This window comes from Gobio gobio (genome assembly GCF_949357685.1).
Source record: "Gobio gobio genome assembly, chromosome: 8".
In the NCBI taxonomy this organism is placed as follows: domain Eukaryota; kingdom Metazoa; phylum Chordata; class Actinopteri; order Cypriniformes; family Gobionidae; genus Gobio; species Gobio gobio.
In genome coordinates, this window is record NC_137114.1 from 41,421,560 (window position 1) to 41,447,738 (window position 26,179).

The 26,179-nt window shown below is 39.2% G+C and overlaps 1 protein-coding gene across 10 annotated transcripts in view; it reads right to left on the reverse strand.

Annotated features, from left to right (window-relative positions):
• The window catches only part of ncam1b (neural cell adhesion molecule 1b), a 159,028-nt gene that overhangs the window by 92,360 nt on the left and 40,489 nt on the right, over window positions 1–26,179 (reverse strand). For all 10 annotated transcript variants that reach the window (XM_079822619.1, XM_079822627.1, XM_079822626.1 and 7 more), the window contains exon 2: window positions 1,192–1,266. In XM_079822619.1, coding sequence (XP_079678745.1) covers window positions 1,192–1,266 — 75 coding nt within the window. The remainder of the gene's footprint in view (window positions 1–1,191; window positions 1,267–26,179) is intronic.

Here is a 26,179-nt window from a genome sequence, read left to right on the forward strand (position 1 = left end):
AAATACTCAATATGCTTAGCTCAAGTTGATCGCTGTCGTGTTGAATTTCGCAAAATGTAACTTTAGATAACAAAATGCATGTGTAAAAACTAGTACACCGCATCCAGGAACTTTTTTTAGAACTATATTAGCTTTAGCTACTACCCTCTGTCTAAACTCTTCTACCATGTTCACCGGGAACTTTACCTGCACGTTTATTTCGGCCCTTGGTTTGTTTTTATATACTCTACCAATGTTTACTGTGTGTGTCGTAGACACTGTGTTGTGTGTGTATTTTAAACTTTACCAGTATCGTTATTCTAGCTTGATAGTGAGTACTAAAAGACATCTTATTTGTTTATATTCATAATGATAAAATTAGATTTTTATTACATGTGATTCTGACATGATGTCACTACATGCACTTCTTCTCCGCTAGTCTCAGGTAAATAATGCGTCTTCCAGCTGAGCTGATCGTGGTCGGCGTAGCGCGTTCATGTGTTTTGGGGGTGTGGCTTTGGAAAGAGCCCAGAAGGTGGAGTGAATGGAAATAATGAGCTGTCTTTAAAACAGTCGTGAGAGGTCTACAGACACTCAATTTTTATACTTTCTTTTTCAAAGAACTTACATTTTAATTATGTATTGATATATAAAGAAAAAAAGTTTTTTAACCAAATCTTACCTACCCTACCTTTAAGAATGAAACTGTTAGAATGTTCAAATTCAACAAAATTACACCTTTTTTTTTTTAACCTTTTCTCTGCAAATATTCACAAACCCATGACAACCCCTTTCCTAGTTTGACCTGTTCTAAACTAAATCAGCCTTCCCTGAATGAAACACATTTGCTCATAAAGCAGAAAATGAGCAGCGTTAATGCTTTTGGTTAAATGACAGCAGGAGAGAAAGAAAGATTGACAGTAATATGCAATACAGATGGATAAACAGACCCATCACAGTTTGGTAGGCAAAGAGCATAATTGGTTTGAATGCCAACGAGATGTATCCTGGTTGCCTGCCACTCGCCTCGCCCGGACTTCATTTGAAAAAGAACTTGCTCCTTGCTTACAAAAACCAATGACATACGGCATAACCAAGGCTGAAATTATCTGTAAAATAAAGCTTTGCTGTATAGGAGCTGAATGAATTGCAGACACTCCTCAAAGCACTGTAATGAGGGCCAAAAGGTTCCTGGTCAATATGAAAACTTACCTTCGCACAAAAAGAACCGAGACTCTCCAACACTGATCTCGCTCTGTGCAGGTGTAATATCGACCTGCAGAGAAACTGAAAGAGAGAGAAAATTATTAGGATTAAAGAACACATCAAACAAAACTATAATAGAGCTAAAGTTGGTCTAAAAAAAACTTTTCAAACTGTATTTCTCCACATGCATAATTCAGCAGTCTCTGAGAGCACTTTTCATTAGTTCCACACAAGCAGCTGATCTCTTCACTTTTACAGCCGCACAAGTAACTATGGAAACCCCTCTGATATAGGCTCTTCAGATAAACAACGGCGCGTCATTTTGATCCGACTAAACGAGAGGCGACAACAGACAGTGAAGCTAACAAGCTCATTGTCAACTCGGCCATTTCGCCGTCTCAAGAGTTTTGCAGGTTCATTTATTGCCTTATTGCCGCTGCATCTGACGGTGCCATCAGCGCATTCAGCGCTACTGTATGTCACAAATGCCTCCCATTACGCGGAGATTTATTTAGGAGAAACTCTTAAATGCATTCTTAGCTGGGCCAAAAAAGCCTGTTTGCTTTTAAAACCGATACATCTGTCTATTTTGTCCTCAGAAACTCTAGGAATGGTTAGAGTAAAACAGGTCGATATGTTTCAATTGAGGAAAGTGTAAAACCCAGAGCCTGGGCGTTAACTTCAGTGAGACCGTTACTCATTTCTCATTCATATGTCGGAACACAGGGGATGTTTGGGAAATGAGTAAAGACAAAGAGAGCAGACTGAAGACAAAATTGATCCGCTCGCAGATGGTGGCCTTTAGTCTTCGAGGTAATTTAATAAATGGACAAAGCCGGACGAGGATAAACCTCAATTAAATCAGCATATTCAATCGATTCAATTGGATGTTTGTTGTTCTTAGTGGAAGGGCCATTCATTTCATGCGTCTTCTCACATTTATAGTCTTTATTTAGATAAAAGAACACGTTTAATCTGTGAACTTGGCGAGGCAGTCAACTTTGGGAATGACATAAAAGGCTGAAGTTCTGCCGAGGACAGGATTTTAAATTAATTAGCCTCTCATTAGCAGGGCATGCTGGGAGATGCATGGTGGCACTGGAGTCGTGTGTGTAAGGGCCACAGACCTTTAATCTCCAAGTCCCCACATGAATTCGCAAGAACAATGCTGCCTACAGTGAACGGTTTTGTTCGACTAGACAGATTTGACTTCTGCACTATAACCAGGACCATTTTAGTGAAAACAAAATATAAGGAGAAATCAAATTGTGCTTGAAAATGATCTTCTGAAAACATGCTGCAACTTTAAAAAGACAATTTACTGAAATAAAGCTACAAAAACAGTTTGTTCAGAACTTCTGCAACTATATCAGACAGATGAATACATTAATGCCCACATTCACATTTCAGCAAAGCTTATTTGGTAATGAGGTTGGCCAGTTATGGTGCGTTCACACCGGACGCGGATGATGCGATTTGTGCGCGTGATTTACATGTTAAGTCACTGCAAAGACGCAAATAGACATTCTGCAGTGCGATTCGCGCGAATTGAGCATTTGACGTGTGATTCACGCTGAACTTCGGCGGATATTCGCGCCGCGTTAACCAATCAGGAGCTTGCTCTAGTAGTGACAACAATGAGGAGAAAATCTGTATTAATATCTGGTTCAGACAATATGATTATCACTGTGATAACATTAAATGACACAAAACACAACCCAGTCTCTTTTTTTTAAATGCAAGTTTACGCATGATCAATAATACAAAAGTATAAGTAAAAGGTATAATAAGCTATACATGAAATAAAGCAAACAATTCAGTCAAACATTCAAAGTCAGTGCTAGTCGGCTACAACTGTAACAAAATTATAGCCTAAAAATAAAAAAGTAATGAAACTTCACTTTGCCCTCAGCCTAAACGATTTGCCAGGGAACAAATTATAGATCCATGAGACCAAAGATCGCCCGTTACATATACACAAGACGAATTATAGCTCGAGACACACCACAGAGACATCAGAGACAGCGGCAGACGTCAGAAGGACTAGCCGAGGAAAGGCTACTCTCGCCGGGGTTAACGAGCGCGGAGCGCTGCTGATCCACTGGAGCTCACAACTCCGAAAACGGCAGATAAAATGTTCAAATAGGCGCTCTTGTTATAAATAAACCACAGATTTGAGCTTTAAACAACTACATTATCGCCTGAAAAAGTCTTAAAACTAGATAGTCGTCACACATTAACAGTAGATTTTAACAAAAAAGACATGTAAACACAGCCCATGTCAGCCATTTCTCAACGAGACGAGCCGGCTGGCAGAAGCCACTCCCATGACGCGAATTCGCGTCTGTGGTGAAGTGATTGTCACGCGCGAATGAAGCGAGTAAACTCAAAATGTTCAAGCGTCCAACTTTGCGCTAATTATTCGCGTTCAGTGTGAACACTACATTAGAGTAAGGTAATGAGGAAAAAGAAGCTGTTCTTGGCTGTGTGTAGCACCGCCAAGCTCTGCATATTCTTATGAAAGATCCCAATGTCCTAAGAATCCCAATGAGAGGATCCTGATAGCGGTTATGCTCACGTGACATTTCTGTGCTGTGCAGTCACGAAAGCTTATCGTTTGCATGCGTTTTTAAAGGATTAGTTCACTTCAAAATGAAAATTTCCTGATATTTTACTCACCCCGATCTCATCCGAGATGTTCATGTCTTTCTTTCTTCAGACGAAAAGAAATTACGTTTTTTGAGGATTCCAGGATTTTTCTTCACATTATAGACTTCCATGGCAACCAAAATGTTGAAGGTCCAAATCAATGCAGTTTCAAAGGGCTTCAGAGGCTCTGCACGATCCCAGGCGAGGAACAAGGTCTTATCTAGTGAAACGATCGGTCATTTAAAAAATAAAATAAAAATGAATATACTTTTTAACTTAAATTGCTCATCTTGCGCTGCTCTGCGGCTCGCCACGGATTGCGTAATCACGTCGGAAAGGTCACGCTAGACGTAGGCAGAAGTACCGCCCACGTGTTTACAAAGTGCTTGTGCAAAGACTAATACAAATGTCTTTTAGCAAAAAAAAGGTATAAACGATGTCGGACAATTTTGAAGTTGAAGAGTGTTTTTTGGTAAAGGGCATTTGTATTAGTCCTCGCATGTTCCCTTGGGGCGCTACTTCCGCCTACGTCTACCGTGACCTTTCCGACATGATTGCGCAATCTATGGCACGTCGCAGAGCAAGATGAGCAATTTAGGTTAAATGACCGATCGTTTTGCTAGATAAGACCCTATTCCTCGTCTGGGATCGTGCAGAGCCTCTGAAGCCCTTCGAAAATGCCTTGATTTGGACCTTCAACATTTTGGTTAGCATTGAAGTCTACGATGTGGAGAAAAATCCTGGAATGTTTTCCTCAAAAAACTGAATCTCTTTTCGACTGAAGAAAGAAAGACATGAACATCTTGAATGAGATGGGGGTGAGTAAAGTGCTATTAGCAGAAAAAGACAACTAATTTCTGTATATGTGCGTTCTCTGAGAGACTGGTTCTCAGCGCTGTCTGAGAGACGTGCAACATGAAGCTGCTGCTTATAGAGCGTGAGACCTTAACTGAGTGTTTTTGCTGCCTAATTGGGCTTGAACAGTTAAATGCACTTAGATATGTGTCAAAGAGACCATGTCATTGCAAGTAAACAGAGTCATTTGTGTCTTAAGTGAATGGAAACAACTGAGAAATAACTGAAAAATTGAGAAAGAACAACGCAGTATAATGGATCTGAGCCGTCAGAATTAAAGTCACAGCATCCAAATGTACCTGCTGTCATTATTAATGCTAATCAAAAACCAAATAAAGAAAATATCTCACTGATCTTGACTGAATCACTTTTGTAGCTTTAATAAGAATATATTTATATTTAATTTACAAAAGTGAAGACTATGCATTGTTTTTTTTATACATTTGATTACTTTATACATTTTATGTAGCATTTCTAGTGCTTGCAGTTTTTCAGGTAGGTCTATTTCATTTGTCTGTTCTAATATATTTTGTTTTCTTTGTCTTCAGTAAGCTTGAGAGTTTTATTTAGACTAGTATTAGTTTTTTAAATGATATTGAAAATAGTGATAATTATGAAAAATGAGTTGAATCAAAATGTTTTATATCATAAAAACCTTATAATTAATTTATAAATAACTATATTTTGATATATTACGATAGTTTTTATTTCACGATAGCGATATATAAGATGTTGGTAATATCGCCCACCCCTACTAGCAAATCAAAATATATTGGACCTGCTATAAGTAATATAAAAAACTTTTTGCGTATTTGAACCCATACAGTCACTGCTGGAAAGGGTTCGAATATATAAAAGATGATGGAAAACTGAAGAATTTGCAGGACCTGAAGGGTTTTTCTGAAGAACATTGGGCAGTTTAACTGATCAGGACAAACAAGAGACTCAAGAACAACCATCACAAAACAAAACAGAACAGGTGTGGGTCATCCAGGGAACGACACAGTATTAAGAATCAAGGGCGTGTAAACTTTTGAACAGGGTTATTTTTATAAAGCTTTTTTTTTTTTTTTGTCTTGTGGAATATATGTAAACATATTTTATGTAAAAAATCTAGTAGGGAAGTACTAAATAAAAAAATAAGCATTTTGTATGATCACTCTTATTTTTTTTAAATAATTTACATTTTGCAGATTCTGCAAGATGTATGTAAAATTTTGAGCACAATTGTGTCATTTTCACAGGAAGGTCCAGTTATGACATTTTGATTAAACACTGCATGTTACATGTTTTTCTGAAAATGAAACCTGCTGCATGGATGAATTGTTCAAAATAAGTTCTATATCATGCATTTATCATCTTATGCCGACTTTTAAACTCTGCTGTGCTTCAAGAAACCACTTGAAAAACCACTTCTGGAACAGAATATTTCATAACTGATATGAAAGCAATCCATTTTACTTTGTGGAAGTGAACCGCTATTGATTGTTATAGTATTATAATGCATTTCTCAATGCTGCTGACCTCAGTTGAACCACATTTGACAACTGCCTTATAGTGACAGCAAAAACTGTTTTGAACTTACGGTTTATGTTTAAAGGAATAATTCACTCAAAATTTGAAAATTATGTCTTCATTTACTCACCCGCATGTCATTGCATATGGATTTTTTTCTTTTGTGGAACACAAAAGTGAATATATGAAAAATATTTTTTTTCAATATTATAACTGAATGAAGCCTGTGGTGGTCAAGAACCATAAACATTGTCTGCATAACATGTGAACGTGTCAGAAACAGACTGAAATTGGCTGAAAATTGGCTGAATAGCCTGTTTATGGTAGTTTTATGATACTTTTATGGTGCTTTTGTATCATTTTTGAAGCTTGAAAGTGTCCATTCTTTGTAAAAAAGCAACCAGTACACTTTAGAAAACGATCTTCTTTTATGTTGAACAGAAGAAAGAAACACTCACCAGTGTGAGTAAATGACCGATGTCTTCATCTGAGAAATCAATGGATATGTGAAAAGTGTTTCATGCACTATTTTTCAGAGAGTCGTGAGTATGTGAGGTTATGAAGAGGGAGCTTTGTGTATATGCGTGTGTGTATATTCGTGACTCAAGCTGGATGTGTCTCTGTCCTCACAATCCTACCCACCCAAACACACATTCATCTCGCCTCATCTGTTTATCACATCCAAAATGACGCAAATGTAAAACATTTGAACATTGTTGACAGAATTATTTTTTGTGTGCCATGTTTTGTATGCAAATTTCCGAATGAATCATCTTAAAATTTTACCATTTGACTTCCTATATTATTTGCAATCCTTTCATGTATTCCTCCGGGAAATCAAATGGCCCTGCAGAACTGTCAGAATGAATCTTAAAGAAAGAGATAAAGAGATTCGCAGGCACTTCTTCCTCAGCATCACTGCTGGAGACTGGGAATACCTGAGTTTGTGCTATTTTCTAAGACACAACTGAACTGCATGTGTAACCAGCTGGGTAAGTCCTAGATGTCGATCTCAATTGCACTGCCTGCAGTCTGATAGTGATATCATGGGTAGGTTACCAATGAAGAGTTTATTCATGACACGTGAGAAAAACACCATGAGAAAAAAAGGGGGAGGGGGCACATCTGAAACCAACTGTTTATTTGCAGGAAATCAAAAGCACAAGAGAGTAAATTAAATTCTGGAGGGCTGCGATTATGCCGAGATGCTATATTCACACTGAAAGCTTTTACTGGAAACAGTAAGCGATTTTTGAGAAACACTGTTGAAAGTGGATCGTATCGAGCGCCGCAGCACACTTGTAGCCAATCAGCAGTAGGGGGCGTATACAGTGGCGGAGCCAGAGGGGTGACCAGACATCTGACTGGCCACCCCGGGTGCCACCCCAAAATTTAGATCACTACTTCCATTTCACCTCCTACTAGGGGTGTAACGGTACACGTATTCGTACCGAACCGTTTCGGTACAGGGCTTTCGGTTCGGTGCGTGTGTGTACCGAACGGTTCCGAATGCAATCTTTAACAGTTAACAGTCGGCTTGTTTTAAGCGCGGAAGACACTTCAATCCTTGTTCCCACTCGAATATATTAAAGGGTTAGTTCACCCAAAAATGAAAATTCTGTCATTAATTACTTACCCTCATGTCGTTCAACACCCGTAAGACCTCCGTTCATCTTCGGAACAGAAATGAAGATATTTTAGTTGAAATCTGATGGCTCTGAAAGGCCTCCATTGACACAATGAACCGTTCACTTTCAAGACCCTTAAAAGGTACTAAAGACGTCGTCACGAAGTCCATCTCACTACAGTGGTTCTACAATAACTTTATGAATCGGCGATAATAGTTTTTGTGCACAAAAAAACCCTAAATAACGACTTACATAGTGATGACGATTTCAAAACAAGGCATCATGAAGCTTCGAAGCGTTATGAATCAGTGAGTCGATTCATGATTCGGATCGCGTGTCAAACCGCCAAACTGCTGAAATTTGGCGATTCAAACCGCTGAATCGACTCACTGATTCATAACGCTTCTTAGCTTCATGATGCCGTGTTTTGAAATAGTCATCACTATGTAAGTCGTTATTTAGGTTTTTTTTGCGCACAAAAACTATTATCGCCGATTCATAAAGTTTTAGAACCACTGTAGTGAGATGGACTTTGTAACGATGTCTTTAGTACCTTTTAAGGGTCTTGAGAGTGAACCGTGCCACTGTGCCAATGGAGGCCTTTCAGAGCCATCAGATTTCAACTAAAATATCTTCATTTCTGTTCCGAAGATGAACGGAGGTCTGACGGGTGTCGAACGACATGAGGGTAAGTAATTAATGACAGAATTTTCATTTTTGGGTGAACTAACCCTTTAAGTATTCAGTCCATTTTATCACGAAATTCAAACGATAAATGCCGTTTTGACGCTCTTAAATGTGACGACTGATCACTGTATAGGCGTGTCGATTCAAGTGGCCACGACCGCGGTGCGCGCGAGTGAACGCGATCATCTCTTCCAGAAGAATAAACATTAATTATTATCTTAAGTTATGTTGAGGATAACACTAACTGAAACGTATATGTCGTGTAATCGCTCAATCAGTGTTTCAACCGCGGAAAGACGTCAAACAGCTTGTGAACAATGTCACGCAGCATCATTTAGCCTACCTCAGAGTCAGAAGGCATTCAGTGTCCACAGCTGTTTATTCACTAGAGAAATCAACTCTTTCATTAAATATATGCACAATATTAGCCTTTATATATATATATAAATTCTACTTAACCTGTTAGTGATGTCTTGATTATATAATGTATGTTTAGATAAATCTGTCACGAAAATGACAGTCACTGTGTATAAATGATTATATTTCAACAACGTATTGGAGAAAAAAAAACAATTTTATAATTGGATTTAAGAGTTAATGCAAAAACTGCCTTATGTGAAGTTTACATGTTTGCACACAATGTGTTATTTGAGTGTTGATTATCCTGTATCTAAACATGAATATCAGCTGAATATAGGCTCATAGTTTGGGCTCTGTTGTTAACCTTTAGTAATAATGTGCAAGTAAGGGCTCCCTATATAGTTTACAGCATTATCTTTAAAGCAGCACCAGGTACCTTTTCAACCTTCATAATATATTTTCAAGACTCTTGTGATGATACATCGACTTACAATAGGTTGAATGACACGTCTGCCATAGCCTGATAGGGTCTGTATCGTTTTTAATCGTACTTTTAAACTTCGGGTTTCGGGTAGTAAGCGAATGCACAGAGTAACGCCATAACTTAAATTTTCAACACACTCAGATGTATCTAATATGATAAACAGAGCTGCGTTACCTCATACTCATGACCGGAAAAGCGGAAGTGGCGCATAATAAATTCATAATAAAATAATAAAATAGTAATAAAAGTCCGAGGTGAAGACCATGTCCCAAGATTCTGCGCTAAAACTTGGCGTCATCAAGCTACGCCTTTGTTTTGAACAGGCGACGGAAAAGTTACATAGTGCTTCTTTAATATATACAACAGCCGTGATTAATAACAGAAAAAAAAATCTAGATCATAACTAGCATTGTGCAAAATTCAAATTCAGATCCACATTAAACAACATATTTCTGATTGGCTAAAATTGCATGTTACAGAGCAGTTTCGGTCTTGCTATATAAACACACCTGGTTAGGACATAATGACTTCACATGACAAACTAAGGGGTTTATTTTTAGTCAAGACAAAGTGAGGGGGGAAGATTTACAATCTATGTCTCAAGCATTCATTGAAAATGACATTTAAAAAAAAAAAACATGTAGCTTGATTAACTGTCCAATTCTGAAGCTTCAGTACTGTGTGAGAAAGACATCTCTGAGAGCACTTCTGATCTGTGCCGAACGCAAAATTACATTGTTCAAATGCAAATGTGTTAATCATTTTAACAAGTTGTCCGAGATCTCCGTCGTGATTTAACCTAGATTCACCACGAGTGGCTTCTGTGTTTCCATGCTTCGATGATTAAAAAAACTGAAAGCAGGCAGGAAGAGCTCTAAAATGCATTCAGAAACCTTTTAATCTCAGGCTGCACAAAAGGGCCATGATAAAAGTGATAATGGGGAGAGAGGGGACTCAATTATGAGACATTTTCTTTGCTGCAGCAAATTCATCTGCTTTTATTTGCACTCAGTTTCAGCTTTTAAGGTGCATTTGTGTGCATGTAAGCAAGGATGATATAAACCGAACCAATAAGACACGTTTGCTCTGAATTGGATGCTCCTCGGGTCTCTGAAGGTGTTGTACCTTTTTCCACGAGTGCAATTCTCAAAAAAAAAAAAAAAACAGCTCAAAACATTCTCTGTGTGATGTGGCGCTGTTGCTTGGCAACATGACATCCCGTGTGTGTGTGCAGAGTATGCTAATGAGCTGAGTGGCAGGGGTGTCCGGCGATCCACCGGAGCAGAGCCGCAGGCTATATAACATATGTAATGAGAACGCAGAGACGATGACATTTCTGCGCACAGCGTTGCGTCGAATTCTACATAGTGTTGCATTATTTTCAAAGCTGTAGGGCCGTTGTTTTACATAGTGGCATTTTAAGACGCCGCCAGATTCGGAGCCCCATGGGTACCACGCTGTTGTTTACACCCCGCTGTTCCATTCACCTGGCTTGACTCATTTCTACAAAAGCCACAAACAACTAAAAGTCATCTGAAAAGGTTACAGAATGGTACATTTGTTCTGAATGAGGCCAACTCTGTGAAAGAACAGGGCCGTTGGAGAAAGAAACCAATCAGCTTGGTTCAATACACCACTGGTCAATTGTTCAATCCATGGGTTTTTAGACTTTATAGTGCCAAGGACCTATAAATATGCTGATCCACTGTGAGGGTCTGCCTTTTGAAAATATTTATAAAATGTATAAAAACTTGGGCCACATCCACACAAAGCCAGAGCTTTCCCTATCCAATCTTTTTGAAACCACTGAAACCGACTCAAAACGATGTAGTTTACATGTCAGACCAGTATGTGGCGCTATAATTCTGCCACAGAAACACACTAAAAACGGAGAAGAAGAGTTGTGGCTGGAAGGGGTACAGCAACAGTCGGAAGTGAGGCAAAATCTCACAATAAATACATTTTCTACTTAGCAGATTGTGTTTTATTAACGCCTACACCTCCCCCAACCCTAAACCTCCCCTTACAATAATGCAAATACAGTAATTAAATGACGCAATATTGATGTGCACATGCCCAGTGCCCGTAGCTGTATCCCTTCTAGTCTTTACTGTGCGGGACGTGGTATGATGACTAGGGGTGTGCCATATCATACCGTCCACGATAATACCGGTATACATTTTTACATGATAAAAAAAGTGTCATATCGCGATATCATTGATATAGCGACACGATGGCGAATGGCGCATTTACGTTCCCTTGCGCGCACAACAACAACACCTGTCAGAGTGTACACGAAGAGCAGCATGTCAGCCTCCGATAACGACTTAGTACCTAAAAAGGGAACTACTTGGTTACAAGAGGTCAGCCCTCTTGACAACTGACTAAACATTGACAACTTAAAGCTGCTATTGATGTTTGCAGCGCAATATTTGACCGGAAGGGTAACATTGACAGTTATTTTCGTCAGTTACGGCTTGTTAGATTTAGCATTCTGCCTTCTTTGAATCAGACACAGAGATAAAGTAGTGCGTAAGACGGACGGACGGACAGAGAGAGAGAGAGAGAGAGAGAGAGAGAGAGAGAGAAAGATTCGTACCTGTGTGACTGCGTCTGTTCAGCGTCTCTCTTAATGAAGATGTGGGTTTATTACTGAAAAAAAACAATGTAACCCCATCGTTGCTGAGAAATATAATGTAGTGATCCAGTAACTTAGCTATTTTATTGCTAAAAGTCACGGGGCGGTGTTAATAGTTTCTGTGCTCATGAATGTGCAGCGCGATCTCTGCTCTCTGAATGCGAGTGATGCGCGTGCGCTTCAATAGTCACGTTTACATGCACACTTTTATGTCATTCCGATTAAAATCATTCCGATTGAACGATTCTGTGGACAGTTTACACGAGACGTTATCTAAACCGATCTGGTGTTGCTGTAAGAAAAAAATTAATTGAGTTGAAGTAGAAAGTGCCTGGGACAAACGCTGTCAGATGAGATGGCGTAGCCAGGGGATGTCGGTGTCATTTTTCCAACATTTATCTTCATAACTTGTTACAAAAAAAAAAGTTTTACACTTCAGAAATATTAGTGTATCCTTATGAAAGCAGTGTTTATATGCAGCATTTTCATTCGGACTTTCAGACTTTTAAACCGATTACAGTGCTCTGTGTAAACACACCTGAAATGAAAACCGCGCATTAATATAGAACGAGGATTCATCTGACTTGGAACTACCCGTGCATTAAACGATTTTATTGCACACCTTCCAGCCAATCAGAATCAAATATTCAGACAGACCATGGCATAAATTACATTATTACATTATTGTTAAACTAAAATGTTATGTTATGGTTTTGTTTGCACTAATAAATGCTGCTGCCTACCAGCCGCAATAACCAATCAAACTTTGTTCCATATATTTTTTTTTCTATATCGTCATAAATATAGTTATCGCAAATATTCTTGAAATATCGTGATATAATTTTGAGGCTATATCGCCCACCCCTAATGATGACATCACAGTTTCACAAAATATACGGATTGGCTGTACACACGAAAGCTGTATACGTAATCAGCGCATCGCCCAGACGGATCCAGCGTTTTGGGAACCTGAAACCGATATTTTTTGAAACCCAGAGTGGATTAATCTGAAACAGACACCCTTGTGTTTTCGTGTGTACAGCCAATCCGTATATTTTGTGAAACTGTGATGTCATCACACCACGTCACGCGCAAGTCTTCTTCTCCTTTTTAGTGTATTTCTGGAGCAGAATTAACACGCCACATACTGGTCTGGCATTTATACTACATCAGGTTTCAGTGGTTTCGTGTGTATGCAGATATTTCGTGAGACGAGGGGAAAAAAAGATTGGATAGGGAAAGCTCTGGCTTTGTGTGGATGTGGCCCTAGTGTGTGAGAAAATCTCGAAATGTAATCTGAAGTTTCCATTATACTAACGCATATACTATAATATTAACTATTATATTATAATATCAAAGTGCCCCTGTAGTCAATAATTGTATCCCTTAAAACTCATTTTGATCACCAAAATGACATATTTAAACTAATAAGCAATATATGAACATGCAAATCAGCCCCGCCTCCATTCACACCAGCTCAGAATACCAATAGGTCAACTTTACTGGAGTTAATGCTACACGATGGCAAGTGGAAATACTGGTTTAATTCAGCCATATATGAGTAAATCAGAAACAGATTCAGAAGAGGAAGAGTGAATTATACAGGCTCGTCTACAAGTCGTTGTATCAGAATGGTATCGCTCTCTACAACGTCAGAAACATAACGTAATTAATATGAAGAGCCTTTGGCTTGACTACTTTTCAAACAGTGATAATGATATGCTAAAGCCCACCCGCACGTTGGCGTGATTGGTTACAAGGTAGTTCGTGACGAAAGGAACACTATCGATTTTAAACTGCGTTTTTGAGTCTGTCTTTGGTTCAATGCTATAGAAAATATTTATTTTGTTCCCTTCACAAAACTACAGTATGTGCAGACTTACCTTTTAAAACAAGTGAAATCAATAGAGTAAAATAACCACAATCAATCTAATTTCTAAAGACAACAGTCTATGCAAGCAGAATGAAAAAGTAATATTACATTTGGGTCAATACGAATGTTTTCAAATTTTCCATCTTTTGACATAATGAGGTCTTTGAAACTTGTTTTAATGGTACAAACCATTCAATTTTTGAAAATCTTTGACAAATGTTTTAAATGGTACAAACAGAGCATAACATTTTCAGCTTCAAAAAGTTAGAAGCACCAGCTAAAATGTAGGAGCACCACAACTACAATTTAGATGAAATTAAAAGATTAATTTTATTTAAAAGCAACACCACATTTTGTAGAGAAATGAAAACAGTAGTGATGCATTTCTCATAATTTTTTTTATGGCCGATTAAATTTTTTTATACAAGCAAATTGGCCAATTCCGATACCGTGAAGCAGGATAACTTAAATGAAGTTATCTGTGTGAAATTAGAGGCAACCAATCATGATCCAAACAAAGATGCTACACACGTGTAGCATGAGCAGTTGTTTTTAATTTAAAGGAGATTTCATAATTTCGGATGTTGACAAAGTTTTAGGCAATCCTATCATGATTCGATCAATTCCTGAAGGAGAAAGTACCTCCCCGATTTCCCTTTTTTTCCTCATTGAAAAATCACGTTTTTGCCTGAAAATGCATTGCATTGAGAAAGTAAAATGTGTTGCAAATGTCATTTCACATATGAGATTTTGTGATAACTGCAATCTAATTTGTTTCCAGAAGGCTTATTACCAAAGTGTAACTCCTCGAGTTACCTCACTTAACTAGGCACTCTGTCAATTTGCGACTCTTGCTGGGTAAAACATCAAGTAGCACAGTGTTTTCCTTCCACTGTGTCGATGACTCTCACCACATAATTAAGCTGATTTCAGTCACATCATTGCTCAGTGTAAAGTGCTGACGTGACAAGTTAATACTGTGCAACAAGCTTTACAGTTTCTACCGCTATCACAGCTCCAATTGTCGCGCTGCTGTTGCTGCTATTTTTGCAGGAGCTACTGTATATGTGTAAGACACCTGTCACGCTGCACTGGCTCATGGGCCAGCTTAAGCAGATTACCGCTGTGTATTTACAGTCGGCACGGCTCCCAGAGAGATGCCACTGTGTGGAGGATATGATGAGCTACTTATCCGCAGCCCTGGGGTGGGAGAAACCCTCTCCCAAACGAGGGCGCCATCGGCAATCTGCTGAACTACGGGCATTTCAAGCTCTGACTTTTTTTTAATGAGATAAAATGATACACAGGCCTCACACACTGGCTGTGCGAAACAGCGTGCGATAAATCCAGTGACGTTACATAATGCGGTCAGTCGCTTGCATATGGGGGACAATCTGGGGTAAACCATCAGGCTGCGAGTGGTTGCTAAGACAGGCTTGCATTTGCTTGCTGATCATGCCACAACCACAGTGATCGTCCCTGCTACCCGTTGCCATGGAAACCACCCCCCCCCCTCCAACCCCCCATCCCTCTATCCCTCTTTGCTCGTAAAATCCATGTGAACAGGATGCAATAGACCACCACTGGAAAAGTGCACCACGGACAGAGCCTGAGCAGGGGCTGAGGAGAACAACATACACTTAGCAAACGCTTGCGGTCCCTATGGCCAAAATTTTGGATAGTTTAAGTGGATAGAATGTATTATTAATAACTATTTTACACTACTACATACAATAAAATAATATACCAACATTTTTTGTAAAGAAATGCTTAGTAGAAGTCCAGAGAGAATTATCTTATGGGCTAAATATAGCTCTACCCACATCTTGACATTATATAATAAAAGTGTCTCTGAAGTACAGCGTGTACTGTTTACAATGCAAAAAGCAGACAAAAACGCTGACATTTTGAAATGATTACCCTTTTAATGTCTTTTAATATCTGAAACACAGTTTTGTCTTTACCATTAAACTATAATATACTTAAACTTAATATAATTCACATGACTTGTTTAAGTGGCAAAACAATGCATACCGGCTGAAATACCATGATTTTTACTTCACCCGTTGCTATATGGTTGCTATGGTGTTCTGGGTGGCTGTTCAATGATCCAAGTCACAAAATATCTATAGGCTGCATTTACACTGGCACGTTATAATGGCTAGATGACTGGGTCAGAGCATCAGGAAGGAACAGTGGTGAACCGGTGACAGGGTCATGGGCGGCCAAGGCTCATTGATGCACGTGGGGAGCGAAGGCTGGCCCGTGTTGTCCGATCAAACAGACGAGCTACTGTAGCTCAAATTGCTCAAGAAGTTAAAGCTGGTTCTGATAGAAAGGTGTCAGAATTCACAGTGCATCGCAGTTTGTTGTGTATGGGGCTGGATTGCCGCAGACTAGTCAGGGTGCCCATGCTGACCCCTGTCCACCACCAAAAGCCCCAACAGTGGCACGTGAGCATCAGAACTGGACCACGGAGCAATGGAAGAAGGTGGTTTGGTCTGATGAAGCACGTTTTCTTTTAAATCACGTGGATGGCCGGGTGCGTGCGCGCCGTTTATCCGGGGAACACATGGCACCAGGATACACTATGGGAAGAAGGCAAGCCGGCGGAGGCAGTGTGATGCTTTGGGAAACCTTGGGTCCTGCCATCCATATGGATGTTACTTTGACACGTGCCACCTACCTAAGCATTGTTGCAGACCATGTACACCCTTTCATGGAAACGGTATTCCCTGGTGGCTGTGGCTCTTTAAGCAGATAATGCGCCCTGCCACAAAGCAAAAATGGTTCAGGAATGGTTTGAGGAGCACGAGTTTGAGGTGTTGACTTGGCCTCCAAATTCCCCAGATCTCAATCCAATCGAGCATCTGTGGGATGTGCTGAACAAACAAGTCCTATCCATGGAGGCCAAACCTCGCAACTTACAGGACTTAAAGGATATGCTGCTAACATCTTGGTGCCAGATACCACAGCACACCTTCAGGGGTCTAGTGGAGTTCATGCCTCGACGGGTCAAGGCTGTTTTGGCCGCAAAAGGGGGACCAACACAATATTAGGATCAGGTCATAATGTTATGCCTGATCGGTGTATATGCAATATCTTGACATCTAACCCACATCTAAACAGCTATTCCAAGCCATCACATGGCGCAGGCGACACGTTACCAAACAAAGATCGCTTTTTAGAAGGGAAAAAAAAAATCTGTGAATTAAGATTTGCAGTGTAAACGCAGCCTATGATATTCTGGTCTCTAGATCCCTCCTTAAAAATTTAACTATCCTTTCGATCCCATTCTCCAGTCAAATATTGTAAGTCTGTTTGTTTAGAAAAGTAATTGCACAGCTTTCCTTAATAGGTACAGTAAGCGATTTCTGAGAAACGCTGTTGAAAGTTTAAATCGACACCTATACAAACAATTTTGTGAATATTTGCTACATTTCTGTTCTGTGTGTGCTGAAAAAAAATAGTGTTTGGACATAGTCCTGGCTGTGTAAATGTGTAAAAAAACTAAGTGGATCAGACCAATCCATGGAGCACCAAAACACTCTTGTAGCCAATCAGCAGGAGGGGGCGTATACACTCATGATGGGAGGAGAAAGAGTGAGCAAGAACGATATTTAAAGAAAGCCTGTGGAAAGAGATATTGCAGCATGTATTTAATCCTTTAAATATTTGGATTAAGGATCGTCATCTACTGTATAAAACTGGATTATGCAAAAACCTGAATATAACCGTGCTTGTAAACATACAGAGTACGGATTGCCTTAGCAAGTCACGCTAATTAATTTCTCTTAGCGTTGGCAATTATAAAACATAAATCACAGCCATTATCAAAGGCTTAATGTGTCTAATCACAACACCGCACTTCAAATGCTCGCAAAACTTGCCATCCCCTGCCTGTTGAAAATGATCAGGGAGTCGGAGCGCAGAAGCAGCGCAGATCTGAGAGTTACTCGAGGCAGATGAGATCGGACCATATTCAGGCAATTTGCGCTGAGTGCCCATCAACATCTGCGCATAACTTTACAGAAGCTCTCCAATGCAGCGGAGGCCAGAGGATAATTCCCTCTCCCTGCCCGTAATGAGACTTTATTTAAGTGGCAGACTAAAGAGAGTAGGGAAGGCAGATATTCGGAGGCACTTAAAAAGGCTGGATAACAGCATCAGACCCCTCCTCCACCCTCTTCAATCGCAGCTGCTGCCTGTGAAGGCAGGACTGTTTGTGCTAAATTCAAGGGTCTCATGTTGCATTCTGGTAACAAGAGGAAAACATCAGCCATTGAAAGACTATGCTTAGGTTTCATAATTTGATAAGGCCTCTGGAGCACGAGGCTATTATGATATCAAGCATTCATGCCTGTAAATGATGAGGGGGTTCATGACCGGGGAGTGGAGAAAACTTTGTGCTTTCCCATAATCCTCAGCTGATCATAGAACTATATTTACCTGTTGCGATTCCTAGTTGATACATGCTGTTTGCAGCATTTCAGCAAAAACTGGACTTTATTGGACACTGGAGTCATTCGTTTTGGCTCCACGATATATCAAAATATTATAATGTATATATCGATAATGTGCATATCGCAGCGGCATGCGCTATCGGATTTATTTGAATTGGCTACTTCAAAACATTGCGGAAAAAGCCAAAGTTCACACACATAAGACAAATGACATATGACAAAGTTCACACACATCCCCAACAGAAGCCTTCAATCGGCAAAGGAGCGACGGCTCGTGGTACCATCACAGAGAGGCATGAAATCCCTTTCCAGAACATTTTCGTTCACGGTTTCTTGCTGGTGGAACGATCTTCTCACCTCCATCCGGAATGCAGAATCGCTGACAGCATTCAAAAGACAGCTGAAAACTCATCTCTTCCGTGAGCACTTAACCTTAGAAAAACTCATCTTAAAAATAAAATAAAAAACACACTACATTTTTCCTCTATTCCCTCCCTATTCTACTCTAAGCAATGTCCAAAACTTAGTATTTCAGGCACTTTTTGTGATTTTTCGCCTCTTCATGACGGATCGCTTCCTGTATTCCTCAGTTGGATAAAAGTGTCTGCTAAATGAATAAATGTAAATGTCTATAGCAGATAATAATAGACGGGGCACTCAACATGACTTGCTTGGCGTTTAAAAGAGCTATTAAAGGGATAGTTCACCCAAAAATGAACATTAGCCCATGATTTACTCACCCTCAAGTCCTCCTAGGTGTATATGACTTTCTTCTTTCAGACGAATAAAATCGGAGTTATATTAAAAAAGTCCAGGCTAATCCTAGCATTATAATGGCAGTAATAGTTGCTCTGTTTTTAAAGTCCATGAAAAAAATGCATCTGTCCATCAAATAACGTGCTCCACGCGGCTCCGGGGTGTTAATAAAGGCCTTCTGAAGCGAATCGATGCGTTTGTGTAAGAAAAATAACCATATTTAAAACTTTATAAAAGTCAAGTTTCGGCCGATCGCCTTCAGTGTTCAATTTATGGAAAAAGTGTTGAAAGTGTCTCTGCCGATCGAAAGACTAACGCGACCAGGTACGCTCGCCAGACGTCACGTACGCATCTTGAATTGCGAGAAGGAAATTTCAACTCTTTTTTCACGGAAGGTGATCGGCTGGAACTTTACTTGATAAAGTTTTAAATATGGATATTTTTCTTACACAAACGCATCAATTCGCTTCAGAAGGCCTTTATTAGCCACGGAGCCGCGTGGAGCACGTTATTCGATGGACAGGTGCATTTTTTATGAACTTCAAAAACAGAGCAACTATTACTGCTATTATAATGCTTGGATTAGCCAGGGCTTTTTTAACATAACTGATTTTATACGTCTGAAAGAAGAATGTCATATACACCTCGGATGACTTGAGGGTGAGTAAATCATGGGCTAATTTTCCTTTTTGGGTGAACTATCCTTGTCTCACACTGTCTGACACACACGCACCCACGAAGCGCGTGCACAAGCCACCTCTCTGTGTGAGGTGTGATCAGTGTGATCCCTTCAGTTCTCTTTTGCGCCTTATTACACTCAAACGGTCAAATACACACACAGTTACTGTATGTCAAAATTACTGTCTTGATGAGTATTCATGTAAACACAGTCGGTTATGTCTTAAAGGTCCCATGGCATGGCATTTTTCTATTATTTTATAATGTTTCCTGAGGTGTACTTATATTGTTAGTATGATGATGATTTTACATTAAAAAAATGTCATAATTTAGAAATAAAAGGCATTTTTTCTATACTGTTATTACCCCTCTGGCTTGAATGCTCTGTTTCAAGGGGCGTGTCTGCTGTGAGACTTCAGTGAAAATGCCCACTATTGTGATTGGCTGACATCTTTGCATTTGAAATGAGTGTTAGATTATGTTGCGGAGGGGGCGTGGTTTAGCGAGGCACTGCACGCACTGCTTGCATGAGAGAGAGAGACTGACTGGGCACTCGTGAACCACGGAGAGCTGGAGGAAGTTTTATTGTACTGAGTTGTTGAGAGCGCTGTGCTGTTAGCGCTAGCTTATTTGTAGCTGAGAGATTCTGAATAAACAGTCCCAGTCACGTCGACTCTGTCTTTGTAACACATGTAATGTACCATTACAGCCGGCGAGATGAACGAATCCTCAAAGTGTGGATTATAGCATTATTTTATGATCTATTCCTATCACATGAAAGGCTGCAGTGATGAGCATTGAGTAGACAGACAGTCTGTTGATCGCGTGAATGCAGTGATCTCGTCATTGCAACGCGTTCTCTCACAAAATGCTTTCACCACAACTAACAGCAAACACAACGTCGATATGAATACAGTAAGAGCCTCGTGCAGCATAACAGCGGCATTCATTATAACGGCAGTTTGGGCAAGTGTGCAGATACACTCGCGACGTGTGATTGACAGATTGATTGCCATTTGCCTCCGGTAACCTGGACTAACCACAACACAAATAGACCGCGACCAAAGACAAAACATAATATGCAGATAAGTCCAAAAAACATCTATGGATTCATTTCTCTGTTGTCTGTGAGTGTTTATAAAGGGGATTTGGAAAAAGGTGCAATAATGGTGTGAATATGCGTGTGTTATGTATGCTACTGAAGCGTTAACCTGACCCTCGTGTGCACCCAAGGGTAGGAAACAATAAACCAGGAGGATAATGGATCAAATGTGCATGTAAAATGTAGTGCTGCCATGATCGTGACAGAGCCCTCTGTCACACGAACATTATAAAGAGTGTTCTCTGATCGCTCTCTGTAGTTTAATCACTTAAAAAACGGATTTGTTTCATGCTATTAACAGAAATGATCGTTTTAGTCACTGGCTTGATTCACTGATGCATTACGCTTAGGGCATCAAGACGGCGATCATTAAACGATCTAGAAAGAAAGTCTGAGTGAACTTGAATGATTAGCTACACATCAGAAATCACTGATCACTGATCAGGCATTAATGAACACTGTTACTCACTGTTTGTCGCGGTGCTGTCGAATTCATATTGTAGAGTCTGTTTGTAAAGCCTGTGCTGACATAAACTGAATCCATTTTCTCCGAATGCTCTGGGCGGGCAAACAGAGGAAGGGGAGGTAGCCTTTCCTGGTATGACGTCATAAAAGGAAAATTCCAGATCCAGATTTTCTCAAAGGCCGAGAAAGACAGCCAGAACTCGGTTTACACCCATCAAAATTTCTAGCCACTTGGGGACAATATACAGGCTAGGGGAACTCATATTAATGTTAAAAAAACCTCATAAAATGACCTTTAAGTGAACATTATCAGTTGGGAAAGACTGGGTTTTTTTGTGGGCGGAGCCTACCTGGCCTACCGCATTCGAAGAGGATGGAACTCGGAAGAGCCAAGAATTTATATAGCTCTGATTGTGTTCGTCTGAAAGAAGAATGTCATATACACCTAGGATGGCTTGAGTGTGAGTAGATCATGGGCTAATTTTCATTTTTGGGTGAACTATCCCTTTAATTCATGTGGAGACTATGGAGTGTTGTAGATTTACATTTGATTATACAACTTCTGTATTGTTTTTTACTTAAATAGATCTAATGTAGGCCTACCTTAAAATTTAAAGCACTCTATTTAATTTGTATCTTTTATTGTATTTGTTCTGTTGTTTGTAGTTCTTACTTTTAAAAGCATAATAGTTTCTTATTTTTACATTACAATAACAAAAATAACATTGTCCGTCCCTAGTTTACATGGTTTTGTTTACCTGTATGTTTTTGATGTTAAGTTTTAGGTTGATATAACTATATATTACCAAGTTGAGCAAAGAGTTTTTGGTATTATTACCATTAAATGCTATTGTTTGCATTGATGTTAAAATAAAATAAAAAAAGTGTCAGATTTGTAACATTCCTTTTTATCTAATTAAAAAGTTCACTTTCAGAAGTTGTAGCGATGCTTTCTTTTCTCAGAAAGGATTTGAAACATATATATTGGTTATATCATTTTCAGCTTTTAAATATGAATTAAATAGATTTCACAAACGTAAAGCAATATTTTATCGCATATCGAATTTGACAAGGTATTGCATATCGCATTTCTTCTTCAATATCGCACAGCCCTAGTTGAGATCAAAACATAGTTTGCACTCAAAACACTGTTTTGCATGAATCATTTCAGGGGTTTTCTTTTTTTTTTGAGCAGCTTAAAATCTCACATGCACAACCCATGCCTACTTCAGTATGTAAAACGTTGCTCCTTTCCCTAGTGAGCTGCCAATACAGCATTTTAAGACATCATATCCAAAGTGAAGGCTGTTCCAAATAGATAAGATGCAAGATGCAATCCCAGAGTGCACTGCCGAAAGCTCAGTGAAAAAAAAAATTATCATCCAAGCGGAAAATGTCAACTTAAAAAAAATACTAACATCCAAATCAATACTAAAAAGTACACATCAAATAGTTCAATCTAGCTAAAATGGATTATTTACTCGTGTGCGTGTACATGTTTTTCTATCCCAGAGGCGACTTCAACCTGGATGCACACAGACTCATGTCATCGTGGGGACCTAAATTGAGGTCCCCATGAGGAAACAAGCTTATAAATCATACAGAATAAATTTTTTCGAAAATGTAAAAATGCTGAAAGTTGTGTGTGATTGGTCGGTTTAGGGGTAGGGTTAGTGTAAGGGGAGAGAATATACAGTTTGTACAGTATAAAAACCATTATGTCTATGGAAAGTCCCCACAAAGATAGTCAACCAGACCGTGTGTGTGTGTGTGTGTGTGTGTGTGTGTGTGTGTGTGTGTGTGTGTGTGTGTGTGTGTGTGTGTGTGTGTGTGTGAGACTGTGAGTGTGTGATATTTCTTATTGGAATCAATTGAGTCTCTTGTGCGCTTCACACCAGCAGAGTTTCTGCCTATAGAATGTAAAGCGTTTCAAATCAGTCACTTAGGAGGTTCCTTTTAAGTTAGGGATGCTGTCTTAGAAGACATCTGCATATACTGTAGGCATTATACAGCGAGGCAGCTCATTAGGTTTGGAACAGAGCTCGTTTCACACATTTTATCACCTGCTAGAAATCAGGACGTAATTGAGCCATCAAGTGCAACCGCTGATGAGATATCACCGTAGCATTTTCATTCATAACGCAAACCATTCCAGGGAAATAGACCTTTATGCGTTTATGTACAATCTCAAAAAGCCAAATGGTTCCTTCTTTTTATCTTAAAATGACGGTGCTCCTTTATAACAGCTGCGGCACAATAGAAGATAAATGTACTGTCGCCGCTGTGAAATAAAGATTTAGTAGCAAACCTAATGCTTGTTATGATCTTTGAGGCTTATGGGCACAAGCAGTGTCATGTGAGGAAGTTAATTACGACTAAGATAATATGGAGAGACAAAGAAAAATACAACTGGTCACGTATAGCACAAATCATCTTTTAGCAACTGCTCTGTTCTGTGATTTTCTCTCTCTGTTAATATCATGCAGAAACTGTGGCGATAAAGATATATTAAGCTGCATAACAAATAAACACTTCAGAGCCCCTCCCCCTCGTGCTGGCAGCCGGTTGCCCACTGAGAGAAATGCGTGGAGCTCTGGCAATACTTGGATCTGAAGAAAGCACTGTGCGAGGCCTGAAAGCCCAGTGCACACCTGCATTTCATCTTTCGCTCACAACCCACTTTGTTGGCTCTAAATGGCACAGCCAGACACCTACGGCTCGCCTATAACCACTCTGATGAAATAACACTTTTACACAGTGGTGGTAAGCGGTAACTATGACAATGAACATTACTTCAGCTGATTTAAAGTGATAACGCGGACAGAAATGAAAAAAAATGTGCCTTCATTCTCGCCCCTTTGTGTTGTTCCAAACTTTATCTTCTGTGGAACACAAAACAATCTGAAAATTGTGTTATTTTGTCACTACAAAGAAAGTCCATGGGCTCCAATGTCGTTTTTGACCCCATTAACTTTCATTGTTCAGACAATGCAAGAAATTCCATGCAGAAAGAAAGTGTATCTTGTAGGGATGCCACAATTCTCAATATAATATTGAACCGTTTGGTACGCCATTCACGGTTCAATACGTGCTTGTGAATTGGGTTTTGCATTGAATTCATTATTTTTATTTCTTCTCCGTTTGAAATATTTCTCCGTTTATTTCGGCTCTGTTAAGTGAACATGCTCCCGCTTGTCCTTAAAGCGACAGTTCACCTCTAAAAGTGTGTCATTATTTACTCACTCTGTTGTTCCAAACCTGTATTCATTTCTCCTGTTGAACACAGACAGTTGAATACCAGACTGTGACAGTTGACTTCCATATTATTATTTCCTACAATGGGGACCGGCAACTGTTTGGTTTCCAACATTCTTCAAAACATATTTTATATCCAACAGAAGAAAGAACTTATTCAGGTGTAAAAACAACTTGAGCGCGAGTAATCGATGACAGAGTTTTCATTTTTGAGTGAACTATCCCTTTAATGTTAATAAAACAACAAAAGACAAAGAAAATCACTCACTACTCTTGACCCAAAAATTATGAATACAGTAGCTTTAATAAGAATCAATGTATACTTTATGTTGAAGACTGTGTAGTGTTTTATTTTACATTTATTCATTCAATTTCATACTTAAATGCTGCTGTACTGCTCTGAGCTGCCACTATAAATCTTTATATATATTTATTTTATATTATACAATACACTAGGAATGTGTACATGGGGGGGGGTTTTAAGTAAAGTTTTACGTTTAAGTAAGGTTTTTCAAGTCTTTTAAGTCACATAAAGAAAGAGTATTGCTCTTAAAAAAATATTTTCTCTCCTTAACCTAAGAATAAAATAGCAAAAAAATGATGTGACAAGCCATCAGATCAGAACCGAACCGAAAACTGTGGTTAAAAACAAGGTATGTATTGAACCGAGGACTAACTGTATTGTTGCATCCCTAGTCTCTTGAAATTCACCTTAGCTCATGCTTTGGATGGTTCAAGACAAATATAACAGACATTTACGTTGGTTTGAAATGGAAAATCCCTTTTTTAAATGAATCTTATTGATGTTTTTTTCGTGAACGATTCATCCATCCAAGCGTTTCATTGTTGTTAAATTTTTTTGGAGCATGTCATTTTAAATAAAAATATCATTACTCAGTCTTCCGGAAGAAATTATAGACTTCTCTCTAATGTCAATCATTTAGTCTGCATAAACTCCACCACTTTTTGTACTATAGAGTGGTGCAGGTATGACATCACTTTGTAGGCCAAAACTAGTTCGCATTTTAGCCCTTTCTGAAGTCAATGTGTTTTTTTTTTAATGAGATTTTTGGTAAAATAGCTAAAATAAGGTCTGTGGTGAACACAAGCTCAAGACACTTTCATATTTTATTCTACGACATAAAATACATCAGTATTACCCCACTCGTGATGTTTGTTTTTTTTTGCTAACAAGTGGCTAAAAGGGACTACAGAGGCTGTCGGGGAGATTAAACGTCATCACGCTGAACAGGTAAACTCAGCCATTTACTTCCTTGTTATGCTTATTAATGCGCTTTTATAAACAATTCCAACTCAAACCTTCTGTGAAAATGTTTTGAGATAAAAACGTCAGAAGCTTTTGTGATGGTGACGTTGAAGTCGAGCGACCGTGGTGTAGTTCATTTACAGCCTACCTTTAGCTTTTCACTTCTGGCCACTGCACTTAGGATTCAATATTCATAAAAGTTGTTTTCATTAGGGTGGGTATTGAGAACCGGCTCCATTTTAGAAACGGTTAAAATTTCTCAGAACCGGTGATTTGATAAACGCGCATTTCGATTTCGCTTATCGGTTCCAGTGTGCGC